This window comes from Pelodiscus sinensis, chromosome 5 (assembly GCF_049634645.1).
Source record: "Pelodiscus sinensis isolate JC-2024 chromosome 5, ASM4963464v1, whole genome shotgun sequence".
NCBI lineage: Eukaryota > Metazoa > Chordata > Testudines > Trionychidae > Pelodiscus > Pelodiscus sinensis.
This window is the reverse complement of record NC_134715.1, coordinates 3,420,550-3,441,839: the sequence shown is the minus strand read 5'-3', so window position 1 is coordinate 3,441,839 and position 21,290 is coordinate 3,420,550. Positions and strand designations below refer to the sequence as shown.

Sequence of the window (21,290 nt, the reverse complement as noted above, 5' to 3'; positions counted from 1 at the left end):
ATAGGCGGCTAACTGGGGCACCACTGTCCTTGTGCAGCCGATGGAAACTTTGTCTCCCTCTGCTGGTAACACTGCTCATAACTTATCAAACAGAGCATGGTCCTGATGCTGTAAGGTGCCTAAGCACACGAGTAGCATTGACTTCAATAGGGCTACGTACAAAGTTTAAAATGATGCATGTGCTTTAGTATCTTGTTGAACCAGGGACTTACTTTTCTGGTCATGATCTACCATTTACTTTTTCATGCTGAGCTGCACTTATGTATTAGGAGTATTTTAGAAAGAGAGAAAAATGATAGTGGATGAGCTTTTATTTTCCTCCCCACTCTTGATGGTCTCTCTTTTTGGTGAGTCACATCTCAGCTTGACTGTAAAGGCTGAAAGAAGCCCGTTCCTTGGAACATCACTGATCCTCCAGCATACTAAAAACCCCTTTGAACTAGTGTTTGTTCCATTGTTACAAATGAGTTTCCAGCAATGGATCGGTTCAGTAAAGAAGCAGGTGCCAGTTAGTATTTTATTTGAACATGCCGCACTCCTCATCCGTTCAACCGGAAGGCCTAAAACAAATCATGTCAGAGCTTGGGAAAATGGCAAACCGGCTGGGAAGCAAACGAATATGTTTCTTTCATGGCTGCATTCCCACAGAGCCGGATGGAGTGCACTGTCTAGGCCAGCTATGTCTAGATCTCTATGCCGGTGCCGATGGAAGGCATCGCACTTCGATGTCTGAAGCTGTGGGAATTACGGAAGGACTCCGCATTAGCCTCCACCTAGATTCTGTGGAAGCAATGGTTCAGGTCCTGTGGACTTCAATTGCAAGGCAGAGTGCTTTTGAAAATCCCATGCCCACCATCGTATTTTCAAAGGGGCTTGCCCACAACTGGGGCCAGATTTCCAGATGAGTCCCACACCTAAACGGGCTTCCAAGGAACGTGCTGAGACGTTTGGAAAATCTGGCCCCAGTTTTGCTGCCGAACTCTTGAGGATTTGGCCCTGAATGGTGCGGTCGGGGCACAGAGTCAATGGAGGACAGACGTACACCACAGAAGTTTGGACAAATGAGCACGGTTTGGGTTTGCTTTCCTCTGTGCCGTGCAGTGCAGAGACCTGCGTCGTCCCTGGCAGAGACAGCCGAAGCTGCCCCGTGACGTTGCTTGGAGCACCCAGAACTGTGAGTCACCTTGTTGTCACCTCCCTCCAGCATGACAGAGTTTTGCACTTGCCAGCTGGGTGTTCTCTCTCTGCCTCTTACCACCTGCCTGTTAGCTCTCAAGCATTCTCCTCTGGACTCTTCCAGCCCTGCCTCCTGACAATAGTTGAGCCACAGCCCCCAGGTCCCCTTGAAGTGTTCCCCCAGACCTCCACAGAATCCCACAGCCACTATTCCCTAGGCCGTAATGTCCCCAGTTTAACCGTAGCCCCCCGCTCCTGGGTCACACCCAGCACTGGAGCTCAAGCATAAGAAAACCAAAGGGAATCCATCTGAGGAGAGTGATTCAGGAAGCTATGAGCGAGTGGTGGAAACTCCAGGGTACATCTGAAACCGAATCACAAACCACAGCGTAGGCCCGGGGTGGGCAGGGGAGCCAACAGCCTCTGTGGACCCTGGGCAAGGTGTGGAGAGAGACCCAGGAGGAAGGATCAGGGTCTCCAGAACTAGCCCTCCCCGATGCCCGGAGTGTATGCCCCCCTTTCCCCAGAGCTTTGCCTTTCCTGGCCAATGGGAGCCGTGGGAAGCAGCGCAGACCAAGCCACCACTTCCCATAGCTCCCATTGGCCAGGAAAGGCAAAGATCTGGGGAAATGTTCAGATGTTCAGGTAAATAAGTGTCTGGTGGCCTGCCAGAGGCTAACCCTGGTGAACTGCGGCCGGCCTGTAGGATGCGTGATGCCCACCCCAAGCTAGGCCCTATCCTTTCCGAGCTAAGGACGCAGATTGATCTCCCACAGCTCCATCTCTTGCAGTGTTTTCCATCCCCAAGGATCCAGGATCCAGTCCTTCTTGCACACTAAGGTGTCTCCTCAGTAGATGTCTCTTCTCATCCTCTGTGATACTAAATCAGCTTTTTATCTTGACTCACTGGTGGCTGCCCCCTTTGCTGTCCATTCCCGGTCACTTCCAAGTGACTCTCATGCTCTTAGTTTTCTCGGTAGTTTTCCGTTGACTTCTGCAAGCTGGGGCAAAGGTGGACACTGTGCTCTAGCCTGGGCGGGGTGACAAGTCGTCTACGGCTGGATGGGCCATCACTGAGTGGTACAGTTGGCTAGTGACTCATTTTTGGTCCACAGGCACCAAGGCATCATTTTCAATATAGTTACGTTATTTCTTCCTCGTAACCTGCACTCGCGACTCAGTGTTTGCGAGCAGTGGAAAGGACCACACCTTCACCAGAGACCACGTGGTGAATAAATGACGTGAAAACTGTGTTGTGAGTTTGTTAGGTCCGTGCAAGCCGTTGCTGGCACAGAGCAGCGAATCCTTTGCCAGTTGGCACCAGTGGGGCTCTGTTTCACCACCTCAAAAGGAAAATCGGAATCTGCAATGGAGGGCACTGGAGCTGAATTCCTGCTCTTCTATACACACTTGCGCCCGTTTACGGGGCTTCGGGCCAGGCTGGCATTGCTAAGATAATCAACTTCGCTGTCACAGCCCTCAAGGAAATTTGCATAGCAATTACTCCTCTTGCCAGCTAAATATTTGGAAGAATGTTCTTGCAAACACTGTTGGAATTACATCTCCACTCAGTCGACCTCATGACTCATTCCAGTACATGATGGCGACTGCTCTGCCTGGTATTTCAGCAAGGGATGAAAGGAGAGACAGCTTTGAAATCACTTCCCCTCCTCACTTAGCGCTCTGTGGCTTTTCAGGGATCTGTGAGCCTTGTTAATAGTTCGTATCTTTCCAACGAGTTGCCTGTCTGTTTTAAAGCAAGGAGAGAAATGTGTGCTTGGCTGAGTGGATTATTAATTGCACGGACACCCCAGTCATTTTTCATATCATTAGTTTGAATTATTACAGCGGACACTTCTGCGCCACCAGCCTTTCTCTCTCTCTCTCGTGCCAAGGACTATCTTGTTGTTTTTTTCTCCAAAAGAAATATACTCCTGCCTTGCGCATTCCAGAAATGTTGCTATGTCCTTGGTTCACTTTGAGCATGTTTGTGGATGCTTGTAAAGACTCTGTGGGTATTGCTGCTCCAACATCACCGTGCCTGATAAATTAGTGAGGTGTTGCAACACCAAGCACAGCAATGCCGAAGTACCGTTTGAAATCTGGGCCTATGAGCTCCCCTGAACCAGCAAGCAAAACCAGGTGTGCAGGCAGGGAGTGTCAGCCTTGTATTCAGCAGCCCAGAGCTTAGCCAGCATTGAGACCTCTCTGAAAATCTGGTTGACGTATTTGCACATTTAATGTGTTCTTGGAAATTACATAAGGACCCCGTTGAGTGGCACAAAGATGTTCAGAGACAGTCAATGTGGGTTGAAATGAAGTCATGGTTCTATTTCCTCCCCTCCAAAATGCACAAACCAGCAAACCAAACTGGGTGTGCACCATATTCTGCATCCTTTTTCAGAGAAATGAGTGGTCCAGTGGTACCTTAGAGAATCAGGAGCTTTCTTGGGTAAAACCCACTTCATCAGATGAATTGGAGTAGAAATAACTATACAGACAGACAAACAGATAGATATTTCCACTCCAGTTCATCTGATGAAGTGGGTTTTACCCAAAAAAGCTCCCGATTCTCTCTCTATTTTTATATATAATCGGAAGAAGTGCCTGTTGATTATAGGACCTGTGCTAATGAGGCTTATTAAATGGGCTAGATGTTTCTCATTCATAGCTTTTGATGTGGAAATGCACATATAATAGGCAAGAGAAACTGGCTTTGTAATGCACCTAAGTTAGGGTGTGTCTAGACTAAAGGGTTTTGTCAACAAAAGTGGACTTTTGTCAACAAAACTATACCTGTGTTTACACTACCGCCGAGTTCTGTCAACATAATATCGACAGAACTCAGCAGTTTGGTCGACAGCGGTAAACCTCATTCTACGAGGAATAATGCCTTTTGTCAACAGAGTTCTGTCAACCGAAGGCGTTATTGCATCTACACTGTCCTTTGCGTCTACACTCTCATGTCAACAAAGTGGCTTGCTTTGTCGACAGAACTGGATGCAGTCTAGACGCTCTTTGTCGACAGAAGCTTTGTCAACAGTATCTGTCGACAAAGCCTCTGTCAACAAAAGCCTGTAGTCTAGACGTACCCTTAATGTCTTTATTCAAGGCCAGGGTAACAGTGTCCAATTTGTAGATGAATTCCAGTAATTGGTTCAGAGTGTTGCATCAGGTATGCCAGGGTAGAGTACATGGACTTACATAAGAATGGTCATTCTGGGTCAGACCAAAGATCCATCTAGCCCAGTGTCCTGTCTGCCAACAGTGGCCAATGCCAGATGCCCTAGAGGGAGTGAACAGAACAGGGAACCATCAAGCGATCCCTCTCCTGTCATCCATTTCCAGTCTCTGACAACAGAGATTAGGGACACCATCCCTACCCATCTTGGCCAATACGTATTGATTTCTAGGAGGAATTCCTCTGGAATCAACCCTAGGAATCCCAGCAGCTATGCAGCCTCTTCCATAGCATCTCCACAAAGAAAAAAAAAAACCAACCCCGTCAAGTAGCCTCTGAAGATGTAAATAATAATACTAAATCAAGCCACTGAGAATGAAGAGAACCAGGCCGAAAAGACAGTATTGTCATTGGTTCCAGCTGAACCGCGGGTACGCTCTATTCCAGCTGTGTTGCATTCGCCAGCGGGAGCACTCAGAGGAGAGCCCCCGCACAGCTGGCCTGATCCAGTTACTCTACAAGGGCAGGTTGAGAACAGGTGCGTAGGGCCCTGCATGCCATGGCACTGGGCTTTGCAGCATTCCCAGGACCTGGGAGAAAGCAGGTGAGTGGTCACTGCCATGGATTCAGGGCGTGGCTTTCTGGGGGACATTTCTAATCCGTGTTCAAATAGTTCAGCTGAGCTGATGTCCGAGTGGGTAACAGCCACAGCTCAGATCTGGTTGAATGCAGCCTGAGCTGGTTTTATTGCACTGGTTTGAAGGTTACTTCAAGGCTACAGATACAAATGGCATGCTGCTAAAAACACAGCGTGTCTTCTAGTGGGTCAGGTTCTGGGCTCCTGTCCTTTCTCCGCCGTGTGATCTCAGGCCTTGATTTCTCTCTCTGCCTTGTCTGTTCCCGCTGTAAGCTCCCTGGCTAGGCTTTCTCTGATGAGCGATCCGTGCAGTCCCATGCACAAAGGACCCTCTTGCCACGACTGTCAGACAGTTCATAATAAGAGTTCCGTTGACGGTATTTGTTGGACTGAAATCACGTTAATAGGACATGGGCGGCGGATATGCTAGGTCAGGGAAGGCATTGCCTTTCCAAACGGCTATCCTGGCCCCACCCACACTCTACTATAGGTGAACTGGGGGGAGGGGAACATGGGGTGTTGCTGCCTCCGAGAGCCCGCCCTCTCCGGTGCTGCCTCCGGCTGTGCAACACCCACCCTCCCCACAGTGCTGAGGGGGAGGAGGCAGCTTGGTTCCTATGGGGGCGGGGCCTGGCCAGAAGGGGCAGAGCTGGGGGTGGGGTTGGGGGCTTGCCTCCCCCAGCCCTGCTACCTTCACCCAGTGCCCACAGCTGCAGAGAAACATTGTACAGGGAATGTTTATCTGGTCGTTCTCTCTGCAATCTCTTTTTTGAGTAGTTCCGGCTTCTTGCCAGCTCTCCTGGCCCTCCCTTTTAAGGTTTTGGAATGACAAGTGCGTGTTTATTACAAGGAGAGACTCTGTCCTCCGTAGCTGGAGTGGAATGTACTGAACTCCGCACGTTTGGTGGCTGAACTGTCTCGTCTGCCAAAAAGATCTATTACCGGTTTTGAAATGTGTCCGTTCCAAGGGCTTGCAAACTCCCAACTCCTCGATCAAGTGTAGCTCCCCTCCAGAGCCCACGATCGCCTCTCCAAAGAGCGAGCGCTTTGCTACTGTGTCAGGAAATACATACATTTTATTCCGCCTTTGGCAGTCATCGCGTTTAGAGCGTGCTGGCAACGGTTCGTTGACGAGGGGCCAAAACCCTCACTTAGCTAAACCCAAAGGTTGCGGTAATGAAGTGCCGAGGCCTCTGGCGCTATATGCTCTAGAGAGCTTTCCAAAGATTTTGCCGGCGTCTGGTAGTTTTAATGTTTGAGCCCAGATGCTGATCTCAGAAATATGTAACAGGAGAAAGGAGAGGAAGACGGTCCAGAGATTGGAGTCCTCACCTGACTAGGGGAAATCCACAGAATGGTTGTGTGGGACTCAGGCACCATGGTAACAAGGCCATTGGAAGCCTTCTCCACAGTGCCCTCATTTCACCTCAGCACTGTGCTCCCGTCACCTCTCCTGAAGGAACACCATGACTTAGAGGTCTTCACATCCATAGCTCTTTATATCCCCGGGTGTCCGCATTCACAGATGTGGACGCGGATGTCCACAGCTTGTTTTTGCAGAGCACGTTTGGTATCTCCCACAGGGCGCTGTTAACAGCACTGTCCTCATGGCCAGAAGTCACCCCGGAGCATGGGAGCGAAGGATGTTGAGACAGTGTTGTTTCTCAGCATGGCCTTAAAACAGCAGCATCCACTTGATGGCCTGCACCATTTCTGTGGGACTGGACTGTGACGTGGGCCGCACACCTGTGCAGGGCCGGATGGGAGAGGACGGACGCTCCTCCTACCCTTGAAGGGGCTGGCGCTAGGGACTGAGAAGATGCTGTGTCCTCACCCCCCTCCCAACATGCATCGCCCGGGCCCACGCCACAGCTTGTGGCTGGTCTGTACCGGCCACAGATGACATTCCCAAGGAGCAAGGACAGGGGAACAACATCTCCCACCAAGTCATGGTGTCCTCTGAGCTATTCCTCGGATGCTGCAGCTTGCACAGGGCGTGAGGCAGCCGTTCATATGGAGGAGTTTTATCACCTGTGTTTATGAGAGAGGGCATTACGCACTCTCAGAATCATTCCACACCCTGGGGCTGTTACAGGATTGTGACTCTGAGATGTGCCTCAGTCAATGTTTTTCTATGGCTGCCGTTGGCCTACTCAGGAGCCCTCTTCTCACAACGAGCAGCAGCTAATTTTTCATCCCGGAGGCCGGCTGTTCTGTACGCTGGGCATTGTTTCAGACCCTGGGCACCCGTCTGAATTCTTTGGAGCCCACCAAAGTCTTTGAAGTGCCGTGAGAGAGTCAATGGGGTTGAGTTTCATTGTTCAGAGCTCAGTCATTTACACTGCATGGGAAAGAAGTTTTTGTCACGTGCATGAATAAGCTCTCTGTGTGGCACCCAATAAGCCTTCTTCAAGGCCGGTAAAGGTGCTCTTGTTTCAATACGAGGTGGAAGAAGTGAAAAGGAAACCAGGCAGCTACGTTGTGAGTGTGTGGAGGAGGGGAGAAAGGGGGACTCGAATTTTGTGGAAGACCGAAAGACATACATTTCTCAATCTGGAGCCATGCGCGAATGGGTATTTTAGTTCACAAGCCATCAAGATTTGATGACATCTGCTCCAAGGTTTTAGTAGTCCGTGCGGGGGGAAAGGTGCTCTTGCTGGCAGTATTTATGAGCTCTTTAATTACATTTCGCAGGCCGCGTTCCAATTATATATAAAAAAAGATAGACTGCATGCGTTAAAAGCACAGTGATAAATCTAGGGCTGAGGAGTATGGTAAACAAGCTTGCTTCCCATAATGGCATCGTTTGCACACTTCAGTTTGTAGGTGTTTATTTTATCTTTTTAACTCTCCACAGGAGCGAGTTGCTCATAAAGAGATCAGAGGCTAGCTTTCTTTATTCATTTTAAAAGGGGCAGGGGAAGATCATTTGCAGCTGGTGCACTACAGCGCTGTCGCGCTCTGTGTGGTAAAATAGTCGCCTAGGCAAGGTCGACGTAGACACATCGCATCTGTCTACCCATTTGCATGGCTGATGTCAAAATATGGTCATGACTAAGATCTTTGTTACTCATTAGAACAGTTTGAATCCCATGATTTCCCTGTCTTGACATTGGTTACCTAGTCATAATCTCATGCAGTAGGTTTCTTACCCAGAGGATCTGGTAGCTTATTATTTGAATGGAAGGAAATACATTTGGGAAGGAAGTTTACAAAAGCGTTCAGAGTTGGTGTAACTTTAGAATCATAGAACACTAGCACTGGAAGGGACCTGGAGAGATCATCAAGTCCAGTCCTCTGCCCTCACGGCAGGACCAAGCACCGTCTAGATCATCCCTCGCAGATGTCTATCTAACATGCTCTTAAATATCGCCAGTGATGGAAATTCTACAACCTCTGTAGGCAATTTATTCCTGTGTTTTACCACCCTGACAGAAAGTTTTTCCTAGTGTCCAACCTAAACCTCCCTTGCTGCAATGTAAGCCCATTGCTGCTTCTCCTATCATCGGCGGTCAAGGAGAAAAAAAAATCTTCCTTCCCTTGTAATACTCTTTTAGGTACTTGAAAACTGCTCTCATGTTCTCTCTCGGTCTTCCCTTTTCTAAACTAAACAAGCCCAATTCTTTTAGCCTTCCCTCATAGCTCATGTTCTCTAAACCTTTCATCATTTTTGTTGCTCTTTTCTGGACTTCCTCCAATTTCTCCACATCTTCCCTGAAATGTGGTGCCCAGAACTGGACACAATACTCCAGTGAAGACCTAATCAGCACAGAGTAGAACGGAAGAATGACTTCTTGTGTCTTGTTCACAACACTCCTGTTAATGCATCCTAGTATCATATTTGCTTTTTTTTGCAAGAGTCACACTGTCGACATGTGTGGACATTAGGAAAAACTTCCTGCCTGTCAGGGTGACTAAACCCTGGAATAAGTTGCCTGGGGAGGATGTGGAATCTCCATCACTGGAGATATTCAAGAGCAGGTTAGACAGACACCTGTCAAAGATGGTCTAAACAGTGCTGGGTCCTGTCGTGAGGGCAGGGGACTGGACTTGATGACCTATCGAGGTACCTTCCAGCTCTAGTGTTCTGTGATTCTATGTACCAGTGGGAGAGTCACGCACATTGCCAAGAGGAAAAATATAAAGTGCAACTCTTAATTTTAAATGCTTCTCCCTGGCATGAAATGCTCCATCCTCAGGTCATGTAAAAGACACCACTGCCTTCTGGAACTTCTCCAAAGGTTTAAGTGAAAGCAGTGTCCAAATGAGACCCCTTGGAAACTCTGCTTTGCAGTTCAGATTGATAGAGGAGCAGTTATTGGGGAAAAATGTTGCGCCTGTAATAGCACTCTCCTTGAGAGATACTGCAAGATGCGTCAGCTCTTTAGGGGGTGGAGATGTTTTGACAGGATAAATCGGCAGGCAACATGAAGTTCATGACAGATCAATAAACAAGACGCTTGATAAGCACTAATGGCTTGAGTAATTTTAAATTCTTGCTTGGACTACAGTAAGTACGGGGCTCTAAATGAAATAATATACAGCTTGGAAAACAATTGTTTGGTAGCTTGTAAGGTTGAGTGGAATTTATTTTGTGCTTGGCTGGATAAGACGCTGAGCTGGACTGTGAGAGAGAAAGAAAATAATGGGCTGAGAGAGAGAAAAATACGTATTCAGTGGATTTTGCTTTTCCTGTACACGTTAATCACACATTAATCCTTCAGAAAAGAATCCTCAGACCTAAATTCTAACCATTGTGGGTTTTTAAAAAATGATAAAGCGCTAAATTCACAGGAGATTACACAGCCTGATATGATGGCTTGACCCTTGTGTATCATTACAGTCTTCTAAACTAGGAACGTGATCATTGTACTTATTAGACTGATAATTGTTGCAAAATTCTGTGGCATTTATCTGATAGTTTGAGGGCCACTGATCTTGAAAATCATACTTTGAACATACCTTCATACCTGTGTTCCAATACAATCTTTGATTATGAACATGGAAAATAAATTTCCATTTTGTTTTTTACCTTCACGTTCTCAATTAAGTCATATGTGGGCTTCAGATATTGTGATAATGTGATCATTTGCATAATACTGGTTTTTTTAATTTTAGAGACATAAAAGCATTTTTATTGGTCTTTGGTTTTACCAGTACCTGTTTACACAAGAGCTAAATTTTAGAACTTGCACAGAAAGGATGTGTCTAGACTATAGGGTTTTGTCAACAAAAGTCCACTTTTGTCGACAAAACTATACCTGCGTCTACACTGCTGCTGAGTTCTGTAGACATAACGTTGACAGAACTCAGCAGTTATGTCGACGGTGGTAAACCTCATTCTACGAGGAATAACGCCTTTTGTCGACAGAGTTCTGTCAACAATAGGTTTTATTTCATCTACACTGTCCTTTGCGTCTACACTCTCATATTGACAAAGCGGCTTGCTTTGTCGACAGAACTGGATATAGTCTAGACGCTCTTTGTCAACAGAGGTTTGTCGACAGTATCTGTTGACAAAGCCTCTGTTGACAGAAGCCTGGAGTCTAGACGTACCCAAAGATGGGCAAAAACTGACTTTTGCCCTAAATTACACAGAAGAGTTGGACAAAAACTAATTTTTAAGTTTGTGTGTTCTGCGGGGGAAATGCATGCAAGTTGAGTTCAACGCAAACTGAAAATGAAAGTCAAGGAAAGCAATAGATATTGTTTTGGGTCAAATGACTATTTTCTTTCATCCCAAATGAACTATTTAATGGCCCTTGAAATAAAAGGCTCTCTTCGCAAAATGGCAGCAGTGGGAGGTTGAACATGACTTCCTGACCTCTACAGAAATCATTTGCCCTGAAGCATGAAAATTACTGTTCTCTTTTTAACTAGGAATGCTCTGTTCTTTGATTTACACTTCTCTGAATCACAGAAACCCCTAGCCAGGACTTGTTCCATGCGGAAAGGGGGCATTAAGGCATCTATACAGAGTAAATGGGAAAATGCATTCTTCATATCGTGCTGGACCAATGGAATGTGTTGTGGCATCATTATGAAACAGCTTGCAAAAGGGATGCATTTCTGGAAATAACCGCAGTCTTCTATGAGGTCAAAGACAGATTTTCAGTTACCATCAGGATTATGTGTTGTGAAGTCAGTGCTACAGGGGTCGACTCTGGTCGTCCCCTGGGATGACAAGAGTAGCTGGAGTCGATAGTAGAGCAGCCCCTGCTGACCTACCCGCGTGGAAGACATCATAGTAAGTATGACAGCTTTAGCTGTTCTATGCATGTAGCTGAAGTTACATAGATTAGATTGCCGAGGGTGCGTGTAGTGTAGGTTAGGCCGTAGTAGGTGTCTTTACAATGGACACACGGTCTCGATAAAGCTGTTGTACACCAGATCTGGTTTCAATTCCAGCTTTTCTGGGTGACCTACACCATTTACAGCCGGATCTTCTGGAGTACTCTGAGCCCAGCAGCTGCTGAGACCTGTGCTTTTTTGGGGAACATCTAGCTCTGAAGCTCTCTCTTACTCCTAGTTTCCCATCTGAAAAGGAGGCTAATAATACCTCTTTTCTCTGCCCGGTCCTTTCAGAGCCTGATCTTGCAAAGATGTACATGTCTGCTTAACTTCAATCGAAGTTGGTTTCACCTGCATCCGGCCACATACAACCATGCCTAGAGTTGAGCCCAGGAGTAAGTCTTTGCTAGACGGGGCAGCAGTGTATGTGTACACCCGGCGTGAAGATGGGACTACAGTTTGGCTAAGCATAACCATGCAGACCTTACCTTAGCTGGGCAGGCAGTCATGAGGATATGGTGGGATAGCAGCTCCCCTACAAGCCCACCCCATGCCATGGTCCATGCCTCAGCATCTTCACTTCCATTGTTATTGGTTCACTTCTGTTGTTATTGGTTTACTTCCATTGTTTTTGGTGCCGGCTAGGTTAAAGTTGGCATACGCCTCTAGCCTTAGACAGGAATCTCTTTTCCTATGTGTCTGTACAGAACCTAGCACGTTGTGGTCCCAATGTCGACTGGCCCTGAAAGCATCCTGCCGTATAACAAAAGGACAACGACATTCGTAACCTGTTCTCATGGGAACACCGTCCGGTCTGTCTGATGTAATCCATGGAGCTTTTACCCAGCCACCTCTGCATTGCCAAGGGGGAGGGATGTGGGTGGGGTCTGACCTCATGAAAGACAACTGGCATCTCCAATAGAAGAGAGAAGAACCAAATCCCATTTCTGTCTCCCCGTGCAATGGTGCAAAAGGCCCGCACGGGTCGGAGGGGCAGATTTCCAGTGGCCTTGGTGCCCGGTGCTCTGCGCTGGGGTCCAATGATAGCCCCATGCAAACCAGGGCCTGGCTAGGTGCCCCCAGAGTAGGTAGGCAGGTTCCTACTGGACACAGCCACTCCAGGCTGCTCAGGGATACTGTCTTATGGACACCAGGCCCAGCTTGCCTGATGGGTCTGTCAGACACCTCCAACCCCTGCCTGTTCCTGCTCCAGCCTCAGCCGTCATCGTCCATTTGTCTGTCCATCCCCACGGGGGGTTAATGGCCTGACACGGGGTTGGTTCTAATCGCTAAGGCTCAAAGGACTTAGTGTAGCGGCTACCTGAGAGAAAGCCCTTCTCCTCAGGTGGGGCTAAGATAGGGTTACCATGTGGCTTCAAAAAAAATACCAAACACACTTGATCTCAGATGGGGGGGGGGGGCCCGGCTGGGAGGGGAGTGGGGCTGGCCAGGAGGAGGTGGGGGGGAACCGGCTGGTGGGAAGCAGGGCTGGTGGGGGGGGGCATCAGGAAGCAGGGCTGGCTGGGGTGGGTTGGCTGGAGGAGATAGGGGAGTTGGGGACAGCAGGGCTGGCTGGGGGCGATCGGGGGGGTCAGGGGAGCGGGGCTGGTGGGGGGGGCATCAGGAAGCAGGGCTGGCTGGGGTGGGTTGGCTGGAGGAGATAGGGGAGTTGGGGACAGCAGGGCTGGCTGGGGGCGATCGGGGGGGTCGGGGGAGCGGGGCTGGCTGGGGAAGATTGAGGGGGTGGGTCCGGCCGGCAGGAAGCAGGGCTGGCCGGGAGGGGGTTGGGAGGAGCAAAGCTGGCCCGGGGAGATCGGGAGGTGGAGGAGGGGGGAGAACCAGCTGGTGGGAAGCAGGGCTGGCCGGGAGGGACTTGGGGGGTGTGGAGCTGGCCAGGGGCGGGGAAGAAGCAGGGGGAAAGAATTGGCCGGCGGGGAGCGGGACTGACCCAGGCGCACGCAGATCCCAGGGCGCTGCCCGCCGTGCACACAGTCCCGGTGAAGCACGGATGAGTCCGGCCCCAGGGATTCCCTCCCACCCCCGCTCCCCCTCCCTTGCGTAGCTGTGTACTGCCTGGCTGGTCGACATGCTCACGCAGTGTGACTCATGCAGCATAAGCATGTCGACCAGCCAGGCAGTACGCAACTACATACTGATACTCCTAATCATAAAATGTACCTAATTCGAAAATACTGGACATTTTCTGTATCCGGTATTTTCTCAGTGTGTTTCCTGGACAGAACCCTCAAATACTGGATCATCCGGCTCAAAACCGGACACCTGGCAACCCTGGGCTAAGATAAACTGAGCTACTCTAGTCATGCCCAGGACCACTGAGATGGGGGGGAGCGATCTTCCTCTAGGGTCTAGAGTTGGCGGACCCCCTGTGTTTGAGAGAACCGGAGCTTCTGAAACGTCAGGGCCTTGTGCAAGGGCTGTCTCCGGTTTTAGATTGGGGATGTGGGAGGGAGGCTGGAAGTCCGTCTGAGGCCTGGCATTTACCTGTGCGCTGTGGAAGGCAGATGTTTTAAGGAAGTGCCGTAATTTGGGAGAGGATGTGTTTGGCTTTTAATGTCAAAACCCTTAGTCATTCAAGGGGCCCCACTGATTTCTATAGGGCAACTCGCTCATTCAAGGAGTGAGAGCCTATTCTGCAAACGGGCAGAACTGAATCCAATGTAGTAATATTCCACTTCAGATCTCACAAGAGAGTTGCCGTGGTGCCCAAGTTGTGTATCTACCACACACATATCACCTCCTGGACTGCATTCTCCAAAGTGCTCTCAGATAGCAACTGATTGAGATGCTGGTGGCAGTTGAACTCTTTTAAAAGTATGACTCCCAGGGCCTGAGGTGAAAGCATAGGTGTGTTTTTCGCTATCTACAGAGATAAGACAATATGGCCACCAATATTTCCACGCCATCGTTTTTTACTTCATATTTCTGTTTTTCTAAACCGTTTGTTTTAAAACCGAAGTTTACTGTAATTTCCTATTACTTGGAAATGTTGGTTAATTCAAATTGAGCAATATGTGTGTTGCCTCAAAATTCTGCAAGAACCGAAGGCCATACGGGAGGAGGGGGGAATCCAAGAATGTCATTAATTCGAAACAGAATGAAAAAATTTGCAATAAATTAGGCTTTTGAAGTGTGGCCAGAGTTACTTGTCTCCTCTCTAACATTAATTTACCTGTCAACCCTGCAACATTCCTTTTCTCCGGTTACAGCCAGACTCCTCTGCTACTGTGTCTTAACGACACCACGTTTCTTTGATTCTATCTTGACAGTGGATGGATTTGATTTAATCTTAGGTATGAATCTGACTTTTGTGCCTGTTGGCATGATTTCAGACCGCTGGGCCACTTTGGCACGGGAGCTAGGAAAGAATGCCAAGGTGTTCAGAAGTTTGAAATTTTAGACCCCAGCAAGTTAACCCATAAAGAAATGTAATCGGATTCAGTAAATTCCCGGCAGTTACGAAACACGACTAAAATAAGCTAAGGTGCATAGCCTAGCTGCGTATACACTATGGACTACCATGGCTTTCAATACTAAGACAGTAAGGGCAGAATCTTTTTTTTCTTGCTGATACTTTAATCTTCTTTTAAAAGGAAATGGAAGCCCAAGTAGTTGGAAAGCTGAGAACAAGGGGAAACGAGGCCAACTCAATTGGTGTAAATTGGCACGCTGCTATTGACTTGAATGTGCTGCTTTATTCCGACTGACAGTTTGGACCCACAGAGATCAGGGGTGAAATGAGGGTCTTGGCTTGGGGAAAATAGCTTGCTTAGGGCAGTAAGAATGAGCTGGACTTTTGTTTTCCTTCCAGCCTTCCCTCCTGGTTAATCTAAAGCTGTACCAGATGTAGGGCTGGCGGTGAGATGAAGAAACATTAGCTGCTGTTTATCCCAGAGTGAAATATACAAAAGCAAAATTAATTGGGGACAGGGGTAGCATTATGTTGAATATGAGTTATAGAGCCTGGATAAATTATTTTATCTTGATTCTGTGGTCGTTTACCTGATAACATTAGTTCGTCATAAAATACAATTAAGATTTTATTCTCATAAACTTTGTTGTGCATTAGGTATTCCTAGGGCTCAGTATAGTACTTCTTGGATACTGTGTTTGGGGACTCACTGGTTAATTCGGTGCTAATGTGATTATAAAAGGTTACCAATGAAAACTGTCCTAAAAGGCCTTTATTTCTTGTGAAATCCTGCCTTGTCGTTATCCAGACGTGAATAATGATGGGTAATTGAGAGTGACTTTTTATTCATTTAGTCTGGCCACTTAGAGCGATTAAGGAAATGTTAACAAACAGCATAAAAAAGTGCGCTCCATTTTCTGAGATGTTGTTGGGTTTATGATTCATTTTAGACTCGGGAAAGCAAAATGCACATTAGCAATTTCGCAGCTGGTTCCATTTTCCGTCTGCCTTCATCCCATGTGTGATTGTTTGGGTGCTCAGTGCCCATAAATGCAAATGATGGAATATCTCACTTTTCGTATGAGACTTGTGTTTGCAGTTCGCACGCATGTGCCGATTTGCTTGTAAGCAGCCTCAAAAGGATGTATTATTTACATCCCCTCCTTTGACCTCGTGGCAAGGATTTCAAGAAGAATTTCCTTCCTTCCTACCCCTCTCACCCCTATGTGCAAAATTGATTGTCGTTTCTACACATCCTGAATTGTGTATGCTGAATGAAACTTTTCTGTGGGGTAGGGCTCTCTTTTATTAAAAGGAGATTGTCCTGGCTGAACCAGTGACCTTTAAAAAGCAACTTTCAGTGTAAGCCTTTCATTTTCCTGGGATCATGTAGCACAGTATCCAGTGGCGGGCATTTACGATGGAATGATTGCAGACTTGGTCTGACGGCTCCCATTGAATCACGTTTGGTTTGATAAGGAGCACTCTGAAATACTTAGCCTTTCCTTCCTCCGCTCGCCGCATTGCAACTGCAGCCGGTTGGAGGGTGCCGAGCAGCTGCCGTATCATTTCAGCACCACTGGGAATGATTAAATATACTTAATTGGTCTTTATCACATGATGACAGTTTCACACGTCTTTGGAAGAAGATCCAAAGTGGATACAGTGACTGCCTCTCTAATTTACTTGGGGAGTTCACTTGCACCGTTTCTTCTCTCGCTTCTCTTTCCCGGTAGAGGCCAGCGTTCTGCCTGGCCGCCGCTGAACATTGCGGTTACTGATGCAGCCAGAAATTAAAGTCCGCACGCAATAGAGAGGAAAGGCGCATGGCAAAGTCAGAGCTAGGTCTTCAGGCCAGGATGGCTTTAGAAATGAGATCTGCCCTACACCGGGGGGCGTTCAGCACGCCGCAGTAGCTAGGCATGTCAGTTTCCAAAGCCAATGGAAGTGATGTGGCTAGCAGAACACGGCACTACCCTTGGCTTTTTGAATTCCACGGGCGGGGGGCCTTTCAAGTGTGAACGTGCACAAGACGCAATCTGACAACATCTGGGATTGGAGTTGAGCGTGTTATCCCCTTGGCGATGGTGCTTTGTTCGTTTTGAGATGCTCCTGAGATACTGGTGCAGCCCCTGTCCACAGTAGGCCCCCCCCCGGCAGCAGGGAGCTATTTCCAGCCCCACTAGTTAATCAGTTAACAGGGTAAACCATCACATCTCTAGTTCACACAGTAATTGGAACAAGCCTATTACTTTATCCAAAGCGCACTCATGTGTCAGAGGCAGGGTTTTGATCTTTTGCATTCTTTAAATCAAGATGGGATGCCATTCTAAATACACGGGCTAGCTCAACGATCAGATGTGGGCTGAAGGACATGGTGAAACGCTATGGCTTGGTTACGCAGGTGGTCAGATTGAATGACAATAGTGGCCCTTTCGGGTCTTAGAAACTATTGAACTGTTTACACAATCAGGGCCTTCCACCACTTTCTGGCTTATACCTCCTCAGCAGTTCAATTCTGGGCAATGGGAGTGTATGGATAGAAAGCTGCTGTGACTATGAAGCTGAGACCTGCTCTTCAGAAAAGACCATGTGGGAATGAGAACTCCACAGTGTCCTTAGAAAGCCGGGGGGTGGGGGGGAGCGATTAGGAAATAGCAGGTAAATATGTTTACCTGGAAGAAGTTTAGATTTAGGAGCCTGCTTTTGAAACACAAGCTTGCCAATCGTGTCCAATCCAGGAATAAACATTTGCAAGATTAATAGGCAGCAGGTTTAAAACAAACAAAATGAAGTTTTTCTTCACTCAGTGCACAGTCAACCTGTGGAACTCCCTGCCAGAGGATGCGGTGAAGGCTAGAACTTTAACAGGGTTCAAAAAAAACCTAGCTAGATTCATGGAGGTTAGGTCCATCAATGGCTATTAGCGAGGTTAGGTAGGAATGGTGTCCCTGGCCTTTGTTTCTCTGGAGGTGGGGGACAGGGGAGGGATCACATGAAAAGTTGTTCAGGTCTCTTGAGTTGAAAACAAGCCATCCCAGTCTCCTTGCAGTGCATGCGTGAGCTGTAGAGAGAGCCAAGAGCTGGGGCAGGCTGAATAGTAAAATGATGTCTCACCTTTAATTTGGCAAAGGCCAGCCCCAAGCGCCGTATACACACCGGAGCCACTGTTAAAATTGTTCCCGTTTCCGTTCAGGTCACGGTGGGCTCCAGGGTCCCACGGCAGCAATGCTCATGAGCACGGTGAGGACATGGGAAAGGTGGTCACAGTAGCTTTTCAATCCATCACGGAGGTTGCGCTGCAGCGACAGGTGGAACGATTTTAACCAGCCAGCAGCGTGCTATGGCTCTGCCTGTAAGGGCCTCGCACCACGTCTCCGAGGCCAGGCCGATAGACGCAGGCTCAGGGGGCGTGGGCTGCGGGGAGAAATGGCAGCGTAGACATTGGGCTAACTGGAGCCCATGCTCAGAAAGGGGGCAGAATCCCAGAGCCCCGGCTGTAGCCTCACCCCAACAGCTAACGCTGCAACGGCTGGCCCGCAGCCCATGTCCTGAGCCCAAGTCAGGTGAGGCAGGCTCTGGGTTCTCTTGCTGCGGGGTTTTCTGTTGCAGCGCATGCAGGCACGCCCTAAAGCAAGGGCAGCAAAATTATGGCCCCCAGGCCAGATGTGACCTGCTTAGTCTTTTAATCCGGCCCTGCTGTCCCCCGCGGCAGGGTGCAGCGCTGCTCAAAACAGCTCCCTGCTCCCTGTGGTGATCTGTGGCTGTGGGGGAGAGAAGAGGGAGGAAGGGGCGGGTCCTTGTGCACTGCCTTGCCCCTCACAAAATCTTTCAGCTCCTATTGGTTGGAAACTGGACAATAGGAGCTGAGAGATTTTGTTGAGGGCCAGGCCAGTGCCGCACAATTTCTGAGTTCCCATTGGCTGGTTTCCGGCCAATAGGTGCTGAGAGATTTTGCAGGGAGTGGGAGCAGTGTGTGAAGCTTCTCCCTCCCTCCTCCAGGTCAGAGAGCCGCAGGGAACATCCAGCCAGGAGCTGCTGGCAGGCAGGGAAGCCTGCTTCAGAGAGCTATTGGCCGGAAGCTGCCTCTGGTACCCTGCCCTTTCCTGCACCCAAGTCCCTCCCACACCCTGCACCCCTCCTCCAGGCTAGAATCCTCTCCTGCATCCAAACCCACTCCCAGACCCTGCACCCTAATCCTTGCCACAGGTCACAACCCCCTCCTTCACCCAAACTCCTTCTCAGACCTCACACCCTCCCCTGCCCCCCAGCCGCTACTCCAAGCTCCCTTCTGCACCCAACCTGCATCCCGGACCCTGCACCCTCTCCATAGAAAAGTGTAGCCCTTGACCACTTCCCAAAATCTTGGAGTGCCACCCCCCATCAAACATTATTGCCCCCTCCTGCCCTAAAGTCAGCTCTGACTAAGGAGCCAAGGAACTTCTGCACCCCAAGGTGATAGCTGGTAGGACAGTCCAAAGGGGCTGGAGTAGGTCCAGGATTCAGTTTCAACGTTCTTACCTCACTCCCCCCCCCAAGCCGAGCACGCTGCCCCGCAGATGTCTCTGGGTTTCTCTTCACTGCAGTGTAAACTCGCCTGACTCCCATTCTCCCCCACCCATCACATTCTGAGGGTGCCAGACTAGACAGGTTCGACCTCTAGTAGTATATTGCAGTGATGAATCTAGATGCGGAACTAAGATGCGGTCCGACTAACTCTCCTCTTGTTTTGTTTCTCTCGTGTCTTGCAGCCCCGTCTCCAATCAGCATTGTGAAAAAAGGCAAGATAGCTAAAAATAGCATCTCCCTTTCCTGGCAGGAGCCGGACCGACCCAACGGCATCATCCTGGAGTATGAAATCAAATATTTTGAAAAGGTGCGCCTGGCTGATTGCAAAGCATCCTAAGTACCTGCTCTTGGCTGTCCTTTGCTTTTAATTGTAATTAGCCGACGCGCGGCAGGGAATGAAGCGATTTGATGCGTAAATCAATGTCAGATGGATTCTGCGGGAAATGATTAGGAAGGCTTGAAATGTGTGTGGTGTTTTCCATTAGTCTGCCACTTCTGTTGAACAAATACATTAAACCTGCACGTCAGTTTCAGCGCCCGTCTTATCGCATTAAATGAAAGCATACTAATTTGTTATGAATCAGAGGAGCTTGGGAACTAGCATCCGTCTTCCCACTCAGAGCATCGGGCAAGCCCGACTTTTAATTTTACACTTCGGCTTTGAGGATCAGCTGGCGTTGATTTCATTGCCCATCGGAACACCTGCCAGGGCACGTCAGTGCTCTGCTTGAATCTCTGCCATTGTTGCTACTGTTGGTTTGCTTTATGGCAGCTGCTCCCGTGCCAGGATCCCATTGCGGTAGGCATGGTACGAAGCCCTATGGCCAGGTCTACACTGGACCCAGCAGCTTGACTTAATATACGCAGCTCCACCTACAGAGAATAGTAGCTAGAGTCGGCTTCCCTTAAGCTGAGCTTGGTAGCATCCCACAGTGGGAAGCTGATGGAAACAAATGTTCCCGTTGGCTTCCCTTACTCCTTCAAGAGTTTGATTTAGCAACTGAGTTTGATTTAGTGAGTCTTAACTAGACCATCTAAATCGATCTCCGGAAGATTGATTGTGGCGATCTTCCGCAGAGTGCAGACATGGCCTCAGGCACTGCCCATGTTGGAGCCACACCCTGAAGCCCTATGCAGGTTTCCCTCGGGCAGAGTCCCTACTGAAGTCCATAGGAGGTTTGTCAGAGTAAGGACAGAGGGTTAACCTTGGACAAGTCCCTTCTCCTCTGTTGTCTTCTGCATCCCCTTCCTCACATCATCAGTCTTGTTTATTCAGAGCGTGAGTTCTTTGGCACAGGAACTGTCTCTTGCCGTGTGAGTGTGCAGGGCCTAGCACAATGGGGCCTTGATCTGCTGGGGGCACCTAGGCAAATGGGGAATGCCATGGTGCCACGTGGGCATGTTCCCTCCTGGGGGCAGAGTGTAGCTGCCGTGCTCTGAGGAGAGCCCCAGGGAGAATCCAAACAGAGAAGACAGGATATCTGCTGAGGGAGGCAGCACCCGCCCAGCCCTCTCTTGATTGGGGGGCAAACTGTTACCCTCAGCAAGCAGGCGGGGACAGAAAGTGTGACCCAGTGCATTGGGCATTCAAATCTGCTTTCCATTGTCCTGGGCTGCACAGGATGGGGAAGGTTCGTTTGTGCTCTGCACCCACATAACAGCCAGCCAGAACCTCGTCCTGCAGAGAGCCATCAGTCCCTGGCCCAAGACGTTGAGGGACCAGTTGGGTCCCTGGAAGTGCATGCAGCTCCCTTATATGTGGTGGGGGAAGTTTAGCCCAAGGCCTTCAAAATGAGCTGTGGCTCAAACGTGCTAAGAACCAAGGCGACTTTCCATATCATTCAGGACAAATACATTTACAGGTTGAACCTCTCTAATCCGGCACTCTTGGATGTGGCAACACCCGTGGGCCGGCGTGATCGTAGTTTGTCAGATGTCCACTTTTCATGGGTGTGGCCAAGTTTTCCAAAGTCCCATAACATTTGTTTACAGCCACCCACCAGTCC

At 48.9% G+C, this 21,290-nt stretch overlaps 1 protein-coding gene across 16 annotated transcripts in view; it reads left to right on the top strand.

The window, feature by feature from the left end:
- The window catches only part of EPHA5 (EPH receptor A5), a 259,608-nt gene that overhangs the window by 159,454 nt on the left and 78,864 nt on the right, over positions 1-21,290 (top strand). For all 16 annotated transcript variants that reach the window (XM_075929256.1, XM_075929255.1, XM_075929250.1 and 13 more), the window contains one exon: positions 19,467-19,591. In XM_075929256.1, coding sequence (XP_075785371.1) covers positions 19,467-19,591 — 125 coding nt within the window. The remainder of the gene's footprint in view (positions 1-19,466; positions 19,592-21,290) is intronic.